Raw genomic sequence first — 21571 nt, 5'->3', positions numbered from 1 at the left:
TTCTACTCCAATGCAAAATGGAAAAAATAGTTTTATTTTTACAGAAATGGCAAAACAAAGATTGGGATTAATAGTCAATGTCTTTTTCCTGGGATTAATATTCTGTTTATTACTCAGTGGTTAAATACATTACAAAATTTGAGCTTTGTGAGAACTACCACATCATCAGGTCATCATCTCTATACTCTCAAAGCCAGACATGGACTGAGATACACTGAGATCATTTCCATCATCAAGGTGGATGATGATGATAAGGAATGCGTGACTTTGTTACAAATTAAGGCCAAGGCCAACTCTTCTCTCTTACTGTAGGTAGAGCAACTTTGTTATTAGGAAAAACCTAAAAAACAAAACTTTCAGTTTTCTCTGCACTTTCTGTAACATATGTTTTAATTTGGAAACAGTTAAGGTAGCATTGAAAACTAATACTGAAACCTGCTAGAAGGACTAAAAAGAAAAAATTCAAAAACAGTGACTGCATCAGACAGCTGATGACAATCACAGTGATTGTGACCAAGTTCCAGATGCCAAAACTGTTTCAGCAGAAGATTCACATACATGAAACATGACTTACAGGATCTGTAACAAGAAACATCAACAGAAATGCTGGGTAGTCCTCCAGAACTAAATTAACATTTTGCATCAAACACAAAGGCCTGCTTTGTGTGTGTTGTAAGAGAAAATAATCCAGAGTTATTCTTCAAAATTTAAAGAACTAATTTAAAGTGCAAACTAATCAAGAACAGAGTTAAAGTTCATGTCTGAGAAAGCACAGTACTGAGCAATTTCTACAGTTAGAAAAAAACCATTCCTGGTATGAAGATACTGTGTGGTGTGAGTTAAGGGTAACTTTACCAACTGCAACCACAGCTCTGTTTAGGAGGGAGAGCCCAACTAGCTGAGGGCCATGACTTCTCATTGTAGATTTCCAGGTTCCTGCCCTGCAAAGAACACCTGGGTTATCTCTACTTTTTGTTTTCACTACATAAATAAATACTTAGTTTCACTGTCAGAACAGTGACTTGTGCCAGGCTCCAAGGTCCTATTATCACTGGTAAAATGCTGCATTTGCTGTCCTTTAAAGCTTCACCCAGAAAATGGGGTATCTCCTCTCTCAGAGAGCAGAGTTAATCCTCCGCACACAAGCACAGAGGAAGCAGGAACTTGTAGCTGGAGATGGGGAACTACAGGAGGCATAACAAGCCACTGATGAAAGATGGAGCTTGGCTTTAAACATGAAACTGCAGCCCAGTTTTCTCAGTAGGCTGAGAAACTGGAGGCTCAGTTATGTCCAAACTGCTCAACAGAAATCACAGTGATTATTTTCTGCATGGAGGCATTGACTGGCCCAGGAGATGAGGAATGAGCATAGCTCCCAGTTACTGATACAGGCAAGAAACTGGAGTGCCAGGTGGTAAGGCTGGCCCACATTGTGGAGGAAGGCAGCCCCTTCCCTACAGTGAAAGGACAACAGTGAAGGAAAGGGGGAGACTTCCATGCTCAGAAATATCATTCCAAGGTTTGTCTGTTTTTCTCTGTTAAGTGTGAGTCCTTGCACACTGCAGAGCTGAGCTGCAGGAGCAGGACACTGGCCCAGGACAGCAGTGCCAGGCCCACACCACCCTGAAGGAGCACACTTCCTCAATGGGCACTGGTAAAAACACTTTGGGAAAAGCTCCGTGACACTTCCTACCCTCAGCCCCAACTTGGCATGTAACAGTGACACTGCCCAGAAGGCACAAATGTCAACAGCTCTCACAGCCTCACTGGCACCACATTTAGGTAGTAGATTAATGACTCTATGATACATCCTTTTATAAATCACACTGCACATCTCAAATTCCAGTACCTACCAGCACCATCAGTGTTTTCTAGTACAGCTGCAAAGGGCTCCTGCATGGTTGTACAACATTTTATGTGTTGTAAAAAGCCACAACTACCCAACCAAAACAGAACAACTGAAACATTATATTAAAGGCTTTCCAGTGAGCTTTACTGCTGCCACTTTCCTGGAAACTATAGCCCGAGCTCAGCAGGACAGTTCTCTCTCTGGGCCTACTGTGCCCTTGATTTAAGACTTTCCATTCTTGGTTGTCTCCAGCTGTCACCTCCCTTGCCACAAGAAGCAGCAGTTATTTGACCTGCTGCATATTCCCAAGAAGACAAGTTAGTCTTCATTTCTTCACATTTTTCAAGGAGTATTTCCACTGATTTGTCATGCTGTTAACATCCCTGCAAATGGATTAGGCCAGGACCCTTCTCAAAACAGCACAAATTGTTAAAGCCATGTTATTTCTTTAAAATGTTGGAATTTGCTAAATTCACTTTAGAGAGTCCTCTTTTTAAGCTTCCTTTCAGCTATGGCTAGAGAACCTCAGTCCTCACAGACCTGAAAGTGACTGATACTATCTTGAGTGAAGCAACACAATTATATATGTATATTTGAAGTACTGCACACATTCAGCATAAGCCATGCTAAGCTTCCCAAACACAGCTGCTATAACAAATAAGGCCATCAGCAAGCTATCTCTAAGGCCACATGCCTGACAGACTGCTCCCTGTGTGTACCTTTGGAGAAGTTGGGCAACAGAGGTTGGTGGAAGATTAATATTTGAAAGACTGAGGGGATGTTGGAGCTAAGCAGCTGGTCAGAGCACACAGCTGCAGCTGTGGAAAACCTGCTCCCTTCTCTGCAAAATGCCTTCTCTCACACCCCTGCCTTGGCACACCATTGGCAGCTCTCTCTGAGCTGCTTCCAGCTCCACAGGGACCCCGAGGATGACCTGGCTGGGCAGTGCCTGCCCACACTCTCCGTGTGCAGGGCTTTACACGAGCTGGGAGCTTTGCTGTGGTCACCCTCAGTGCTGCACAGTGACAGGAAGCGCCTCCTTTCATCACCAGAGCAGAGTTCAGGCTTTGCAGTCTGTGGTGGGATCAACCTTTCCTGAGTGCTGTGCAAAGACTTTCAGATAAACAGGTGCTGGCTCTGTCAGTGAGATACTCTATTTTATCTGATGGCTGAATCCCAGCTAGAACAAGCACTAGGCCCATGTTAACAACTAGTTTTGTTCTCAAGAAGTGACAAACCCAGTGAGGAGGACAAGAACAGGACAGACTCCTCACAGATGTTGCTTGAAAACTTTTGTGACTTCTGCCACCAGAATGATAATAAATGTATCCTCTACCTGTCAGTAACTAACAGTTTGTTGCAAACTGAACTAATAGAGGGCATCTACAGGTTCTAAGGGCATCAGTCAGCATTGGAAAAGATCAGTCACTACAATCTGTCCAGCATGTTAACTTCCTTCTAGCAAAGCAAAATACCGTTTGCCACTGGCCCCCAAAACCTGAAAGTGAAAATACACTGACAAAGACAGTGTGACATTATACATGCAGCCTGAAGAGGAGGAGAGCTGCTGTGACCACACAAACCTCGACCAGCCTCTCTGGCTGATTCAAGAAGCAATGGCCAGCCTTCACCAGATTGTTTCAACTACACTTCTCCATTGAAAATCCCCAATATCCATCAGCTTGGAGAATTATGTTCATCATCTCAAAATATTCCCAAAACCAATTCAGAAACCAAAGTAAAAATAAATTACTCAGTCTCCAGTTTCTCATTTTAGTAGTTTGACTTTTTAACCTAGGACCTCATTGTTAAAAACCACACCTCTTACACCCTCCATGCACACACTGAATTTCTTTACTGCTCACTGTTGTCAGGTTTTGACTGTCAGACTGATACTCTCAGTATTAAGCAGTTAAAAGTAAAGTAAGTAAAAAGTAAGCAGTTAAAAGTAAGCAGTTACAGGAAACTTAATAGTTATGGCCTTCCTGAGAGGGAAGGGAATGGAAAACAAATTAACAAACAAACCTCAACCCCTCTCTTCTTAAAAGAAGTCTTCTCAGTAACTCTAGAAATTAAATAGCTGAGAGTGAAAAAAAAAATTCCGAATGGACATTGCATCAGCTGAGGTGTTTTATTGGAGCTCATTAGTGGCCCTTGAGAAAGGGTGATGGCACACACACAGTCATGTATGGAAACCAATTGCCACACATTGGGAAAGAAGCCAACCTGTGTACAGCCCTAATTTAGCTATTTGCATATTAAAACAAAAAACATTAGAGGGTTGGACACTGAATGGGAAGCAGCCATCTTCACCCAGAGCACTGTATGTTGCTGAGAGACTGAGTATGCAGTACCCTGGGTATCCAGTTCACAAACCCAGCAGTGTTTAAGCACACGCTCATGGTTAAGCAGGGTAACAGTTGGTAATTACACCTGTAATTAATACCTGCAGATAAGCCTTTATACATTAAAGACTATCTACAAGCATTAACCAGTCCAATTGAACATTTGAGAGGTAAAGCCTTTCAGGAATACATGCTCCTTCTTTTTGTAGGCACACATGAACAAGTGATGTCAGTGCTTGGAGCCAGCTGAAAACAACAGTGCTGTGGAGTGCTGCTCAAAACAACAGGACAAGTGAAAGTGCTGTGTCTGTGGCGGCAGCTCCACAGGCTCCTGCTTCCCAGCTGGCTCGGAGAACTCAAGTCCAGAGTCCCAGTTCTGGGCATGTGAACTCAAGTCTAAAGCACGGACACAGGAGACACGTATCTACAAAAGACAATGCAAACATACCTTTTGTTGTCCTAGTTGCAAGAAAAGAAACAGAAAAAACAGTTACCACATTTAATCTAAAGAAAAAACCCCAAAAAACTACAAAAAATTCCTATCCAAAGTGCAGTCTTTGTCAAGGTGTGTGTTGCTATTGTAGTATATTGTAACTGATCTAGGCTATCACAGGCAGAAGGAAGTAGCAAATATCCTCACGTGTCAGCTTTTAGAATCGTGTGGTGTCATCAGTATGACCTTACCTTCCCAGCTCTTCCCCAATTTCATAAATGTCCTCCACCTTCTGTTGCTTGAAGAAAGCCATACTTGGTCTTTCATTGATACTCAAGGATGATGCAACTAGAATATTAATGAAGAATGACATTCATTACATCTTGCAAGAGGCTAAGTCTCAGTAACATACATTTGTGGTATAGGCACTTTGAATCCATTGCAGCTCATTCATGACCAAAGTTACCACTGATCAGTCAAAATAACTAATTCAGCAGTCTCAGCCAAATAGTGAGGGCTCAAATCTGGAAAGAGATGAACACCTTTAAGTGAAGGAGATTCTTGGCCACCACTGATGTACCCAAGAACACAACTAACTGGAAGCACAGAACATACCAAGAAACACAAACGTGATGAAAGGAAAATGAATTAATAATTTGAAAAAGCTCTGGACAATAAAGCCTCCACACTACACCAAAGAGAGCAAGCACAAAAACCAGCATTACAGACTCCCTCAGACAGATCCTCAGCCAGGGAGACCAGGAGGCAGAGCTTCCTTTTTCTCAGGTCAGGCTGTGCTCCTGAAGCACACAGGCAGGACAGCACACAGACATTTGAACTGCTGCTGGGAAAAAAGTGCCAATTCCCTCTCCAGAGTTTTCAGCACATCTTCCATCATGCACAGCAGATGTTTCAAATGAGAAGAACACCAGCAGCATCTGCTACAGGTGTTACTCTGTGTAACTGTGCAGTTTGCTTCCTGAACACAATCGTTTAAACTGATCCTCTCTGTGACAAGCTTCACACTGGTGCACTGGAGCATCTGTGCATTACGCTGGGCTGCTTCTGGAAGAGGAGCAGATGAGAACTCACATCCTTCCTTGGGATACACCTCCGCAGTAATGTACGGTATGGTAACAGAATAGATTTGAACAGAGTAATTGGCCAGTCAGGCCATGAACTATTTGCTATTTCCTGTGGAGATGAACACCAGCACTATGCCCAACAGCCCAAATATCCACTGTTTAGATCAGAACATGTAAAATAGCTGTAAGGCTTCTAGTAGCACAATAAAATCTAATTGCATTGAGACATATAGTTATTCTCACACATCTCTACACTCAACAGCATATCTTGCCAATGTAATGTGCTTTGTTTGCTTTACGAATCCCAGATGCTGCTTCCTTCAGATGCACTGGGGACTTCCAAGTTCCTTATCTCTACACAGCTGCTGCAGATTTTTAAATTGCAGTCATTGGCAACTGACTGGTGCATATTGTGAAGCATATTTCACAAGCAAACAAAGCTCCATTTTGATCCTTTAGCAATAAGTTCAATTCAGTGTTGCAAGAAGACTCAGCAGACCTATAGAACAGGGTTAAGTATCAAAGAGCAAGTGCATTATTCCTGACAAACTGAAAGGCACAGAAATTGAAGATTTTTCTCAAAAAAAGTGGGTATTGTGAGCAGAAAATACACTGTAAAAATCTAACAATTCCTCAATACACGCCCAAGCTGGTGTCATTCACTCACCTCAGAAAAAAAGATTGGTTGCTTTGTTTGCCCCAGCCCTTTTTACAAACCACTGGCTTCTAATACATGGGTGGCATGTTGAGTATCAATTCCTTTCCAAATACGCTCCTTCTATTACTTCAAAGGAACAGAAAGTCTCCTAGTGCTTCTACATAAATATGTATTTTATTTGATGTTAGCAAAACCTACACATTAGGAGAAAAATTCTTTGATTGTTCTATGTCAAGCAGAAGGGCCACTACATCAATCCTTACAGGCACAGATGCTGTCAGATGATGAGGAGTATTTCAGTTATACATCAGAACTGCAACCTGTGCTCTCTGAAGGTGTATATCTGCAACCTCTGGGGTGACAGGCATGCTGTGGTGTGACATGTCTGACCTGCACCTGGCCCATGGTCCAAACACACCCATTCCTGCCATTCCTGCCATGTCATGACACACTTGCAGGTGCCGCAGCGGAGGAGAGGGAGATGCAAGGTATTCCTCACACACTCTCCAGAACAGCACTGCTGGAGGTGTGCACTGCACATGGAATAGCTCAAGGGCTCTGAGGCTGCTGCATTTCTATTAAAACACCTGCTCAAACCCCAGTTTCAAAGCTCTTTAATGGAGACAAATGCACCTCCCTTGCCCTCCTGTGTAACAGTGTTTTAGCAATGATCTCTCTTTTTGGGCTACCCAAGGCAAACAAGAGAAACCACACAGGTTGTGACACTGAAGCCCAGGATAACCACCACACTAATAAAATACAGTGTAGAAACCAACACTTGCATTGGTGAGCATGATGCACTGCAATGTGTGTTATTATTTTTCCACTTTCTATCCTGGCTTTGTTGATATTTTCATTGTTTTTCAAGGTGAAGCCAGATGAACTGTTCTGTTAACTCTGTTGCTTAATAATTTCCTTCCCAAAACCATGTTCATGCTTGGGATGAAAATGTCTATTTTACTTTTAAATGAAAATAAGCAACTCAAATTTCACTTTGTAGGCAAATTACAAAGTGATTTATGCAAAGTGAAAAATTCAAGCAACCTTTCATCATCTCACCGAAAGATCACCGACCACTATTGCTCGGATCTTGAAACTACAGTCAATAAATGCTTCAGTCATATTTACAAGAATGAGGACATCTCTGAGCTATTTGATCCTTACAAAGTTTATATAATATTGCTTGCTATTGTTCAAAGCAAAATTTTCTTAAGTGTCAGCTGCATTCAGCCTTTACAGAGTTCAAAAAAGCAAGCAAAGGACAAAGCCAAGCCTTGCTGAAAACCCAAACCTTTTGCTCACCCTGAATTGCAAAATTACATTCTGAGCACACGCAAGTACAGGAAAATGCCCCGGTAATAAGAGATGCTGCTGAGACTTGCCCAAAGATTGTAAAGCCCTCAAGCTGACTACTCCCTTCGTCAGAATCCAAGGTACATGGTGGTTATAAACAACATAAAATCAAATACACCTAAAAAGTCATTGTTTTAAGAAAGAGTTCATTGTCATTCAGAAGAGCAAGTTGAAAAGATTGCTTTGAGAGTGGGGAACCCACCCAAAGTGCCTCTGTGAACACAATCACTTAATGTTTCATTGACAAGTTCACTCATTTTTCAGCATCCTCCAAGGAACACAGCTGATTCTGCAGGCGAGTAGAATCCATGCAAAAATAACCAGGAAATTCTCATCCCTTCTGCTGATCTCTTACACCCATTTCTGCAGAGATCAAAGCACTGCAGTTAAATCTCCCACAAAGAACCCATTCAAGCCCAGAGTCTTGTTTTTGAAGGCTGAAGACAAAACTGTTGCACCATGTTCAGACCCCCAGTGGTACCTCTGATGTGCTGGTGTTTCCCATGTCTATCACTTCATGTTATCCTATCCTGCCTTCCACAGATATCTCTCCCTGGCTTTCACCCAACAGTCACACTAAGCAAATGCCCAAAATAGATCATACACTTGATGATCCAAAGCAACTGTCATTAGCAGAGCACAAGAGGGTAAGCCAACGAAAGATAATCTTCACACACTTAAAATTCATCTGAAATAGAAGTGCCATTCACAAGCATGAATGTTACCCTTCTCTCACCTTAGGAAACTAAGGTGATTTCACTTTCAAAGATTTCTTACACTAGAAGGTTTTTGTTGGACACCATTTACAAATACAGAGCACAAGAACATCAAAGCAGGCATGAGAGCCTTATTTTTTTTCTAGTCAGGTGGTGCTTTTTCTCATGGTGGCCAGTGAAGGCAGGCAGAATTAGAGATGGACAGACATTCATCTTGGAGTCAGACAAAAAAGTTGTTCAGGATCTGAGGAAAAAGCAACAGCCAACTTTTTTTCCTGGTACACACCTTATGCTAACACTTCAGGGGCATGTGCCCAAACAATACCACAATCCAGTGAGTCAGGGCCATTCCCATCACTTAAGCACTGCACCAGAATTCATTAAACCCAGGGTGATGAAGGTATCTGCTTCAGTGAGCTCTGAATCAGACCAGAGCTTAATTGCTCCAAGGCAACCTCAGCAGAGGAGATGAACTGCTCTGTTGTTTCACAGAACATGCCACATCCATTCCCCAAACATCCCACACTGGGCCCACCTCCCCTCTCCTTGTCTCTTTGCCCTGGGATTCCTCACAGTTCCTCTCAAGAGGAGCAGAAGAAGGTAAGTTCTATTTCTCTTCTCTAATTAAGTTTTCCCTGCACAGGTTAAGTTACTAGCCCGTCATTACCAAATTAAGTGACAATCAGTGACTGGTTTATACAGGTCAAACCCACGTTAAATGTCCACCCATCAGTAAACAAGAGCAGAATACAGAAATCAGAGGTGAGAACAAAACTGCTGGAGCACTTCTCTTGCCAACAGCCTTGCATTTTTTTCCCTTAGGGTTCCTTCTGTCCTAAGGAAACCAGTTTCAAGTGACTGAGGTAACAGCTGAATAATCTGACTTTCTCAAGTACACCTGACATGACCTGAATCATTAAACCCTTTGCCAAACTCAGAAGCATTCCCCTGGTATGCTTTTATATTACAAAACGTTAGTTACACTAAACCAAAATCCCAATCCCATTAGAACAGACCAAAGTAAAAACCTCCCATATGAACTGTTCTATAATACTGAAAAATGACCAAAACCAAATTAGAATTGAAACTGGATTGTTTTAAATTAATGATCTGGAAAACGAAGGAAAAAAAAAAAACCAGAAAAGAAGGAAAAAACCCCCACCAAAATAAAACTAAAAACCAAAATCATTAAACAAATTAAAGTTATATTGTCTTCTAGTTTTGTTGTTTTATGCTAAAACTAAAGAGATTTTTATAAGCATTGAAGTATTTTCTTCTTTCACTTTCATTCCTTTTTTCACCTTTCTTTCTCTTTTATCCCACAACAGACTAAGCAATTCCAACAGCAAAACAAAATCCAAACAACCCAAGTGGGTTTTACCTTCTACTTCCAAATAAGCATAGCACAGTTAAAAGTTCTATCAGCTTCAGCAAATCCCTATTTTCACTGAAACACTTTGCTGTCAGAAAACAAAAGTAGCCTAAAAATTCTTCTGCCAGGAAATTAAGGCAACTATTACTACTGTGTGTCAATAAAAAACACAAAACACACCGACCACCTGAGCATTCAATCGCAGTGATATGGAATCACTGCTCCTGCCACTAACTCGCAAGGGGTCCCTCTCTGACCCCCCAGATTTACCGTGCAGTAATTACATGTGTGGCAAATGACCCAAGACTATTTCCAAGCCTCTGCTTCAAGCACACGTACAAACCACATTGGCTCTGCAGCTGATTCCAGCCGCCCAGCTCCCAGCCCAGCGCAGGGATCCCAAAGCCCGGCGTGCCTGAGCGATGAGCTGGGTGGGAACACAGCCTGGACGGCCACTGAAGGCGCAGGGGAAGCCCGCAAGGCCAGGCACGCTGGCTTGGCACGGGCAGAGCCTGTCCCCGTCCCTGAGGCGCCTTCAAGGATTACTGCTGCACATAATGCACACCACTGCCCCAAAGTCAAGGGAAACCTCGCCTCTGCGATCTGTGTTTCTTGCACAATTGAAAGGCACAGGAAAGTCTGAAACCAGCTGATGTTTCAAAAAAGGGTCAGAGATGAGCTTTTACCTCACGCATTAAGCAGGTGAGCACTGTGACTTTGGTCCTTTTGCAGCTGGTGACTGATCAGTCAAAGCAGGAGCAATTGCCACACATTTTCACTCTCTAATTCACATCTTCCTTCTGGACTGTCCTCTACACGCAGGCAGGCCAGTCCCCTCCACCGTGCTGGGCTGCTCCAGGACCCCCGGCTCACTGGCCAGAGGAGCAGGTGTAAAGAAACTCAAGCGAAGCTGCTTGAGGGAAAAGGCAGGAAGAAACTTGCGGATAAACGATGGAAGTTGAGCACAGCATTCACTGAATGTCCCCGATGGCCTCGGACAAGAACCGCGCCAGACCGAGCGGCTACTAACACCAACAGGGGCACTTGTGGCACCGCTGCACCGCCCGGCCCCTGTGGGACCTGCTCGGGGACAGCTGCTCGCGGCGGGGATGATGCGGGGAGCTGCCTTTGCTCCTGCTGGCGGCTGCGGGCACACACAGAGCCAGCGCAGACGCCCTGAGGAGGCCGAGGGTCCGCATCTCCCCAGCCCCGCGGGAGGGACCCGCCGCCGGCCCCGGAGCTGCCCGGCCACAGGGGCTGCACAGCCGCGACCCCTCACAGGCGGGACACGGAGCGAGAGCGCCGTGAGGGGAGCTTAGCGTAAGGGACAGACCCAGAGCAACACGGAGAAGGGAACCTGCAGAGGCGCCGCCAACTGAGGGGACAGCGCCCACTTACCGCGTCCGCCGGGCTCCCTGAGCGCGCAGGTCGGGCCGGGCCGGGCCGTGCCGGGCGGAGGAGCCGCAGGGCCCCGCCCGCCGCGGGCCCTGAGGGACGGGCTCGGCTCCGCGCCCCGCCCAGGGCAGCCCCGTGAGGAGAGGGCGGGCGGGGCCGGGCTGGCCGCAGGGGCAGCGGGACCCTCGCTGCGGCCGCAGCAATGCTGTGTGATGGCAGTGTGGGGCCGATGCAGCCTGCGGGGCACCCAGCACCACCCCGACCGTGCCAGACCTGCACCGCCCATGATGGGATGCAGATACCTCAAGCTGGGCCGGTCCAAAGCCTTCCAGTCCAACATAGCTCACCCAGGCTGACTGGGGAACATCTCAGATGTAGAATCCCATTTCCTCGCTTTAGTACATACAGGATATGTGAAAGCAGTACTAAGAAAATAAGGCTGAGGAGGCAAATCCAATGGAGAGGCACTTAAATTGTATAAGCCTTTTCTGTATTCTCTACAAGCCGAAACACAAGCCTAGATTTGGTTACTGCGTGGTCTGAAACTCACCATTACCCAGTGAAATTGCCCGTTGTTCCAAGAGAGCACTGTGACAAAGAGCACAGGCTCCCAGATCTCACCGTGCAGCTCAATGAATACTGTAACATGCACTACTGTAACAAACCTCTGCCATCCTGCTTCCCCAGCTGCTGTAGCGCTAGTGTTGCCTTCCAACAATGACATCCTTCATCTGTTAACTCTCCTATCATAAAGACATCCCCAAAACCTGTAAAACTAGATTTTCTTCGGCTTTATTTGACACACAGTTATCACAGTAAACACTCTTAAGTCTCCTTACATTTCTTCTGGGCAAGGTAATTTCCATCATTTGCTAATGAAAAAAAAAGTGGGATTGTCGACACGTTCAAAATAAATTACAAGTACCAGGTTGCCTTCTCTTCCAATCCTCTATGTGATTAAGGTAACACAATGGTAATGTCAAATTATCATACATAAATAAGCACGATGTTTTCCTTTGCAGTACAGTGTGAAGATAGCTAAATTTAAGAGTGGTTTATTCTAGGCAAGTACCTAAAGGCAGTGGTTTTTATTATCACAGTTAAAAAGAAACTTGGCTTGTCCCAAGTCAAGAGGACTGAACTGTGCCCCTGATCGCCTGCCCTGGGAGTGGTGTTCACAGCCCACGAGTTCCACCCAGCTCTTCCAACTCCAAAAGGAAAGTGGCTGCATCTGATACTACACAGGGTGGAGAACAGGAAATGGGAGCAATAGTAAATGTTTCAAAGGGCAGTGGAAGCATTCAGAACTATCTCAAAGTGAAATAAAGAAATTTAATTTCTCATCTTTAGTTCTACAACAGGATATGATCACATGGAAGTCACAGCAATCATACTACAAAATTCTCAGAGCAAAAGGGCACATGAGGAAGGCCACCACTTTTGTTTGCTCCTAGCTGCAAGGAAGGGAACAAAACACCCTGAGAGGCTACAACTGCTTTTCAAATTGCAACAAGCTCTCCCTAGACCAAGAATAACCTCACTTTGAATATAGGTTTCCAAGAGCAGCGAAGGTAGATTGAATCCCACCCCTGCTGCCATGTCCATAGGGTTTGTAAGCCCAAATACAAGTTCTGCCTAAGTAGGATGTTGCACTTTCATGCTTCTGTTATTTACCCGTTAAACACTAACTCAAGACTTCTTTGTAACATCTTTGGATGAAGGTAAAAGCCTTTACGTGCATACAGGGAAAGAAAGACAACTCAAACCTGAGCAGAGTTTCAAATAGAGAGCACCAGCAAACACTGCAGCGACACATTTGCCAGCCTCCTTTAGAAGTGACAAAGTAGGAAACCCATACCCTATGGGTTCCAAACATGTTCCAAAGGGGGAGCTCCAGGATTAAAAACCAGAAGAACACCACCTGCACTTTTTAAAACAGGCAAATAGCAATATTCCACAGTTTAATCACCAATCACAGTGCCTGAAGACATCACTGATTCCATTCATCAGCTCAAATCTGACATCTTAGGGGCAATTCACTGCACAACCTAGCTGGTTTGTACATACCAAAGGGACATTGCATTTGAGAGAGAAAGGCAGAATGCAACTGCTCAAATCCGGGGGGAATCTTAGTTGGCCAAAGTCATCTTAGTTTACCAGGCATATTCTAATATTGAACATTATAATTACTGGAGATATATATTTTTAATAACTGTATTTTTCAAAATCACATTCAGTATATAGTCCTGAGTTTTGCTTTCTAATCTGGTGGTCTGAAAAGCTGGCACTACAGGTGGGCATCCTTGAACTGTAGACATATGTGGCTTTTACAGCTGATAATCACAGTGAAAATACTACTCTGCTAACTTCTGACTGAACCTTTTACCTTGTTATCCAGGGGGGAAGTTTCCAAAGCAGAGCACACCCTTCCTTTGCATTATCTGAGGGAACATACTTCATGTGTGGGAATTCTTAAAGCTTCAGCATTACATGGATTCTGCTTTCTGTTGAGGTCAAGGAGCTGCAGATAAGGAAGCTATGTTTAGCACTTCTGAAAATCCCAGAGAAGGAACACCTGATACCTTGTAATACCAGCAGATTCTGAGTGTTCTCTGTGTCCCTAAGGCAGCCAGAGCAGTGAGACTCTGCAGGTATTTGGTCTCGGTTCAGAGCAGGCCAGCTGTGTTTATACTAAGTTATGCATTTTTTAGGAACCAGGTTTTTAGCATACATCAGTCATACTCACATCCTTACTGCAATCCCACTGAGAGCAGATGCTTCAAATCTAGTTCTAAGGAGCAAATGGGAGTCTCAGCTGTTCTTTGCAGGCCCCAGCAGCTGCTTAGGGCAATACAACCTACTCAAGCTAAACATGCCAAGTATCCATGTGAGGACATTGCTCTCCATGCACTCTCTTCCCAGAATTTTCTGTTTATTTCTCTGGCTTAAAATTTTCAGTATACAGGACACAAGGTCCTTAGGCCATAGTTGTGCTCTGCCTCAACTGCTGATCTCTATCCTGTTTTGCAACCCCTTTGAACAGATTTCCAGCTGTGCCAATATCTACTCCTACAACAGCTTGCCATTCTGTAGCAGAGCCAGAGGACAAGAACTGTGCACTATTCACCTCTGATACCAAAGACAGGCTTGGATATGCAATTACAGTCATGTCCCAACTTTCTTCCTTCCTCCCTTACACTCAGCTATTAAGTAAGATGAAGTAGCTGAGGTATTCCCTCTTTAAGGGACTCAAGCAATTCCAAAGTGCAAAATTCATATCTGAAAGACAGATATTGAGACTTGATTTCCAAATTAATGGAGTATTTGGTTAAATTTTCAAAACAGCTGAAATTATTTATTTGACTACAAAAGACTGTGTCAGAACATCAGTACCAAGCCTCCTAAAAAAGCTTTTGGGGTGCCAAGAGAGATTATACAAATATGTTTCCCAGAAAGTGTGTCAATTCAGAAAATTCCTGTGAACATTCATGCAAATTTTGTCTCCCCCCCACCCCTTCTCCCAAGAAATGAAGGACACCAATGAGAAGTCTACCCAGTCAGCATCACCTGCATGCAACATGTCAATGGTTCACATCTTCATGCTTCAAAGCCAAATTTACATGTATGTTCCTTTATAGAGATTCTCTCACACTTCATTATCAGACAAAAATGCAAGCTCTACCACTGGTTTATTCTGATGACACCTACAGATAGTTCCATCTGTTATGGGAAAAAAAGAAGAAGAGCCAGAGCAATCTATAAAGTAATAAACAATTTATTTTTTCTTTATATCAATCTTCATGAAGATAACATCACTTATATTTGTGATTCAAATTTCTTGTACCGCATATTGCTGATGTTTAACATGGCACTTAAGGGAACAGTCACTTAAACAGCTATACAATTTCATTAAATTAATCAATTTGCCATTTCTCATTATGTGTCTGAACATCCAACTCTGTCAAATTTAAGGCCATTCATTCATTTCTGATGTTTTATAACTAAGAAAAGAAATCTTTCCCTTTCTGCTGAAATATCTTACCATCTTTACAAACACTGAATGGAAGGGGAGACTCTCTCACAGAAGACACCAAAAGGGCAACAGAAAAATCCTTTTTATTGACTACAAAGCTGGTAAAAAGAAGACCACCAAACAATGGGATAATACTGAATGATAACACTACCTGTAAACATGTACAGGTCAAGCTGAAATACTGTGCAGTTCTAATAACTAGGGGTGTAGTGCATCATTTTTTGCCTCTTTAACAGAAGATGATAGACCCTTTTAAACAGCTAATGAAAAGTTTCACCAGGAAGCCATGCACACATGAATAGAGATGAAGGAATATTCTGCACAATGCAACTTAGTGGTTTGGGTTACATCACATATTCTGGGAACCACACATGAGGAACTCTGCACGTTATGTGCAAGGCCGTGAAGTTAAAATATTTTCTTGGCAGTTCTTATGTGCATGAACAGGTCACTTGCCCGCTACCTGGCTGGCATGAATGGTAAACCCCATGCACCACCTCAGAAGTTCACACACAGGCACAAACTCTTGGGCTCCGTGCAGTTCAGCTTTGGCAGGCCAGAGGCATGGTATTTTGGCCTGGTTTCATCAGGTTTAAATACTGCCTGTGTATCCATGTGCCTAATGAGTTACTACTCTCCAGGTAACCAGATTTAAGCACCACTAGAAAACTAAGTCACACAATGACATTTGCAAGAGCAAGCAAGGCAAGCTCCCCTGATGTTAGTTCCTGCTATACATCTTATTTTTGTTCTGCAGAGACTTCTAGTGGCCAGAGGTGAGAAGCCTCTGCAATTTTTTGACCTTTTAACTCATCACTAAATCAGTAACAAGGCTTAACAAAATGAAGCCAACAGCTTGCTGGGGACTTGAGCATAACAGCATCGACTCATTTCTTATCTGCAAGCTGACAGAATACCCAGAGACAACACAACTTCCACAGGATTCCTAACATTCATGGGTAACAGTCACACCATGGCAGAAGAAACAGAGCTACTTAGCTTTACTGTACAACTGGAAACAACTGAATAGAATGAAACACAGCAACACATGTGCACACAAACTGAACCATCAGCACAACTCTAACAGAAATGGTCCTGTAATATTGCAGGTCGTGTTTTGTCAGCTAAAGAACTTCCCAAACCGTTGCCTCAAACTTATTTTTATCTTCACAACTCAAACACTTCAATGGAATCAGTCTGGAAACATCTCCTCAAGTCATAGGACTAGTTCATAGTGAAGACTCAAAGCCAAAGAAAAATGGATTGTAGGAACAGGGTAAGTACAAGTATCTAAATTCTTCACCTTAATATTTCACTTGTGGTCACTGAAAGGAAGATCTTCACCTTAAAAAAATCATTTAGCACTTGACAACATCATTAAAACAAACATACAAACAAAAAGCTTGCATTACATATTGATTGAGAGACCAGCTCTTTCAAAACCAAGACAGCATAACTAGAAAATTAGAAAACCTGGTCCCATTTTTGTATTCAAATACTGATTGTAAGTAGAAAAAGAATACAGTACATGCAATAATATCAAAACCCTGCCCTCCAGTACACAACCAAAAGTAACTAGGGAATTAGAAAAAAATCCCTAGCTACTGCCTACCACAGACAACATAGGGGACATTTCAGAAGACTAGTAACATACAAATCAAGATGATCTCATCATCCGTTCCTTATTGGCAAGGATTTGCTGGCTAGGTAAAAATTATGTGTCATACAGGAAGCGTAAATTTTGTATCAAAAGTAGTCCTCTAAGTTACAACTTCACCTCTGATTAAATAGTTCCCTTCCATATAAACTAACTTATAATATGCTTACTTGGAGAAGGCTACAACTACATTATCCAAAATAATTTTTTTTAAAAGTGCTGTGAAACAGAAGCAGGATTTCTCTCTGCCCCCACTTAAGTTGCCTAAAACAGTTACATGATTATACCAAATAAAGTACTACTACTTCTAGAAAACACATAAAATACAAGCTTGATGCACTTCACTCTTCCCAATGATTAGTTTGCTTTTTTCCTAATTAACCACTTCCCCAGAGCTTGGTGATTTGCTGCTTAGTATTTGAACCCTAGTTTTATCATGACACACTGCAGTCAATACAACATTCTGAAAATCCAACAGTTCAAGAAAAAACATTGCAAAGGTCCAGAGAATATCCAGCAAGAAAGAAACCCTCCTTCTCCCAAGAACCACTTATGAATACTGCTATAGTCACCAAAGGAGAGAAAATGGTCCCAAGTAACATTTCCACAGCAGAAACACTATAGCTCAACAGCCCAGATGTCGCTCCTTACAGCTCTCTTGCAGGAAGTGCATCCAACACACAGTAAAGCTGAGTACATTAGGAGAATATTGCATTTTTGTGTTGAAAAAGAATCTTCAGTTCCTGTGTGCATGTTGTGACCTTCAGGTTTCTTTTGACTGATTGATAAATATTTTATGAACCCAGTCGCTACCACTATTGTACAACACCTCTACAATCATGCAGAAAGAACGCTGTGTTTCTTCTTAAAGAGCAAGACTTCACCTTAGGTCTTAAAGAGGAAGAAGCATTAAAAGAAAAGGGGAAAAAACCCAACAAAAAAACCCTCACAGAAACAAAAAGCCATAACAAAACAACCCTCCAACAGATATGCAAAAAATTAGCTCCTAAAGCATGGTACTCCTGTGACAAGCTCCATTCTTCCATAATATCTGTAGTTTGGTTGTGGCCTTTTTAAACCATTGAAATCAAAACAATGAATACAAATAAAATTGATTAAAGAGAGTTTGATCTATAAACCCCTTTCCATTAATGAGAATCTTTATCAACACAGCTGCTCTGAAAAGTAGAAATTATGTTTGCTTCGACAGGCAGCGACAGAAATAGGTACTTATTTTACCTTTACTTTAGAGTACATATATTCAAGGGTTCTGTTTGGTGATCCATTGCATGACACTTCAGGAAAAGACAAAGGAATCTTCATCCCACGGTTTTCTGGTTAGCTACCTCAAGAAAGGCTGGATGGAGCCAACCTGAATCCAAGAAATATGGATGTCCTCTCACATTGAGCCTGCACTATGAAAAACATGATTACATCAAAAAAACCCTAAACTCAGAAGACAATGAATGTAACAGAGCATGGACTTTTCTCATTGTTTCACATCCAGGCATTAATGGTGCACTGCAGGAAAACAACTGTCAATTCAGCTGATTGACTAAACTGAGACAGATATTAAGTGCTCTACAAATGATTCCAGGAACATAAATGTAAACAGAAGTGTTTGGCCTCCATACAAAGTGGTATTTCTGAAAGTGCTGGGATTTGGAAATCTGTCCCGCATATTTCCAAAAGCAATGCGTTTACATTCTGCTTCACAGGATTAATTAAGTGTTTTGGAGGTTAACTCACTTTGGTCATGATCCCAAAGAACAGTTTTTATTAAGCAGTTTCAGCTATCCTCCTCATCATCACTAATAAGGTCTCTTTTTTCTACGCAGGTCTCTCGCTCTCGCAGGAAGTCCTCTCGAATGGCTTCCAGCTCTGTCAGCTCCAGGCGCACTTTCTCCAGGTGATAGGCCCTGCGGTTCCTGATCTGGCGTAAGGGAAAAGGGTTCAGGTCTCCAAAAGCAATAGCAGTCAGTTTCCTGCAAGATTACACAATAGTAGAAGACAATCATTCATATTTGGTGGGCTTTTAAACTTCATCCATATCAACTTTTATCATATGTGACATATCTCCAGTCTCTTTCACATCTGATAGGTCTCAGATGTTATCAATACTTCAAGAAATTTTTATAAAGCATTCAGCCTTAAGGTTATTTCAAGTGATAAAGTGTAATCAAACACTCAAGAGTTCTCCAAGCCACATGTAAACTCTGCTACAAAGATCACAGCCTTGAAATGCTGAGCAGAAGACATAAGCTTGGCTCATCAGAGCTTCCCTGGCTACGCTTGGATACTCGGTACATCCAGCTACCCGTACAGATCGGATCATTTCCTCCATAGAACCCACAGCAACTCCTTCAATCCCAAACCACTCAGCTCTCCAGTTAACCAAGATAACCTGACAATCAAGAGACCAGATAAAGGCAGGGACAACACACATGTGGACAAAAATAATACAGAACATGGACAAGCCAAAGTTTCCAACACAGTGAGAACGCTCTGGGGGTTCTGCAGGCTGGAGCACAGAGATCTCTGGACCAGGGTCAAGTCAAACTTCTCTGGGCACAATGTGAAGCACCACAGAGGATCCAGCCCCCTTCCAGAGTCACACTGCATCATACCATCCTGCAGTCCCAGCAAACCCAGCAACTGGTCAGTCTAATCAGTGCAAAGAGACTGCATCCAACCACATCATTACTGCTGATCTACACCCAAAACCATCTTTGTTTACTAAGGAAAAAAGGGGAACTGGAGTATTTGATTTATTCTATTTGAATTATCAGAAATAAATATTAAGAAAACTTCTTTGGACAGTTTGTTTAATGGCAGGTTTGTATTTTTGAGTGACCAAGGAATGATTTCCTGCTATTTCTACACAGAAGATATTCCAGCAGCTTCTCTACCTGTGCACAACATGCCATGGCTCTGTAGAAAAACCAGCTATGACATTCTGTAACTAGAATATAATTATGCACGTGTCTGTAGAGACCTTTCTCTTACTATAGAGTTTGAACTTAGAAACTCTGTGCAGAATGATTTTAACCATTCAGAACATCCATGATTTCTATTCAAATAAATATTTCTGAATTTTTCCTCTACAACAGGATCATTTTTTGTCCATTTCAAGAAAGGCCTCATTCTACGTGCTTCTGTACTGCTCAAATGTTGATGATGTAAAACCTGTACAAACATGGCAGAATAAGAAAACAGGCAGTTTGAATTCTGTCTTGTCAGTCCTAGCAGGCAAATCCATATTTCCAAGGTGGCACTGCTTCCACTCTTAAAACCCCAAAAGGCAGAGACTTACAGTTCAGCACAAAGCATATTTGTATTGCAAATATCTTTGATGTACTGAATTCTGTTCTTCTGTCCTCACTTGAACTCCCCATCTCTCAATGATCCCTAATTAGTTCATTTTGTTAACACCAAACTCAGCAATTTTAGAAATCTTTAAAATAGGTTATTTCAGCACCAGAAAGTTTAGACGGAGAATCAAGACATCATTTCCACAAGTGGAAAAGGAATGGAAAGCCAAAACTTCAACTCTGATTAAATAACAAAATTTTGTTTGGATTAGGTAAGAACAAAAAAAAAATCATTTTTTTCTCTCTGCGTCAATCCCAGCAATTCTTTTCAAGCACAAACTTATTCAGCTTTAACTTCTCTCCAGTCAAAACTGAAACACAAGAAGTAAAAATAATAGCACTCTTGCAGGAGGAGTCAAAGTGTAAGCCTGAATTTATGTGGAATTCATCACATTAAAAAAAATCTCAGATTTCAATACGCAGTTTTCCTCTAAATTGAAAATTAGTGAGCTTCAAAAGATGTGCAAAACATTATCAGACATTAAACCAATCCCAATATGACTTCTTTTTAAAATTAACTTGCTGCTCCACAGTCTTGAAACCAGGAATCTAAAAACACTAGACCCTAATTTACAAACTGTAAGTCCTGTGCAAGGACTGAAAACAAGAAAAGTATCTAATTTGGCTTTATTCTCTGCTTCCAAGTATATCTTAAAACCAGCTGGAACTATGTGGCAAGAGCCTGTCCATTAACCATATATAGAAGATTTAAGCTGTGGGGGACAGGGCTCACGTCTTTAATGCTTGAGCCAGGATGTATTTTTATTTATCATAAAACATTTTAGTAACAAGTTACATCTGGAATGTAGAGGGAAACTTCACCTGTGGTTGAAATTCTGACCTGTTGCTACCATGATATACCTAAACAAGGTAATTTCCTTCACAAGCAAAAATTGCTATTTAAGCCTACATCACTTCTGATTTGTCTCTGCTAGATAAAGTGCTCATGACAAATCCTAGCAGTTGGTTGCATCTCTAGTTGCTTTATATATGAATCAGGATCTAGATGAAAACAGCACCAAAGCCACAAGACAGACATCTCCCATGGACCACTGCAAGTCCCTCAGTGCCACCCCAGTGTGAGTTACCCACCTGGCATCAAGGATGGTGCGTGTGAAATAGCGAAGGTACTTGAAAATAGACATTGAATCTTGCAGCTTTAAGATTTCCTCTTCTTTGTACTTAAACAGTGCCAGGGCAAATCGGAATATTACCTGATAAGAATACATATAATATTTGGTACTTTGTAAGTACAGAATACACTGAGTCTCATGACCATCTTTATAAACCCCCAACAAGAGTTC

The 21571-nt window shown here is 42.2% G+C and overlaps 2 protein-coding genes across 8 annotated transcripts in view; both read right to left on the bottom strand.

Annotated features, from left to right (window-relative positions):
- The window catches only part of DAPK2 (death associated protein kinase 2), a 43652-nt gene extending 25384 nt beyond the window's left edge, over positions 1 to 18268 (bottom strand). The window contains exons 1-3 of one of the 4 annotated variants that reach the window (XM_030955133.1): positions 11210 to 11257; positions 10498 to 10721; positions 4879 to 4975 (exon numbers count right to left, since the gene is read on the bottom strand). In XM_030955133.1, coding sequence (XP_030810993.1) covers positions 4879 to 4940 — 62 coding nt within the window. In that variant the 5' untranslated portion in view covers positions 4941 to 4975; positions 10498 to 10721; positions 11210 to 11257. Of the gene's footprint in view, positions 1 to 4878; positions 4976 to 10497; positions 11258 to 18135 lie in introns of those variants that run through there. The other 3 variants (XM_030955134.1, XM_030955136.1, XM_030955132.1) reach the window with 3 other exon arrangements.
- TBC1D2B (TBC1 domain family member 2B) overlaps positions 15307 to 21571 on the bottom strand; it is a 31024-nt gene continuing 24759 nt past the window's right edge. For 3 of the 4 annotated variants that reach the window (XM_030955127.1, XM_030955128.1, XM_030955130.1), the window contains exons 12-13: positions 21360 to 21481; positions 15307 to 18881 (exon numbers count right to left, since the gene is read on the bottom strand). In XM_030955127.1, the coding sequence (XP_030810987.1) occupies positions 18686 to 18881; positions 21360 to 21481 (318 nt within the window). In that variant the 3' untranslated portion in view covers positions 15307 to 18685. The remainder of the gene's footprint in view (positions 18882 to 21359; positions 21482 to 21571) is intronic. The other variant, XM_030955129.1, reaches the window with a different exon arrangement.

Source organism: Camarhynchus parvulus, chromosome 10 (genome assembly GCF_901933205.1).
Source record: "Camarhynchus parvulus chromosome 10, STF_HiC, whole genome shotgun sequence".
Classification (NCBI taxonomy): Eukaryota; Metazoa; Chordata; class Aves; order Passeriformes; family Thraupidae; genus Camarhynchus; species Camarhynchus parvulus.
Note: the sequence above shows the minus strand (reverse complement) of the source record. Positions and strands in the feature narration are given on the sequence as shown.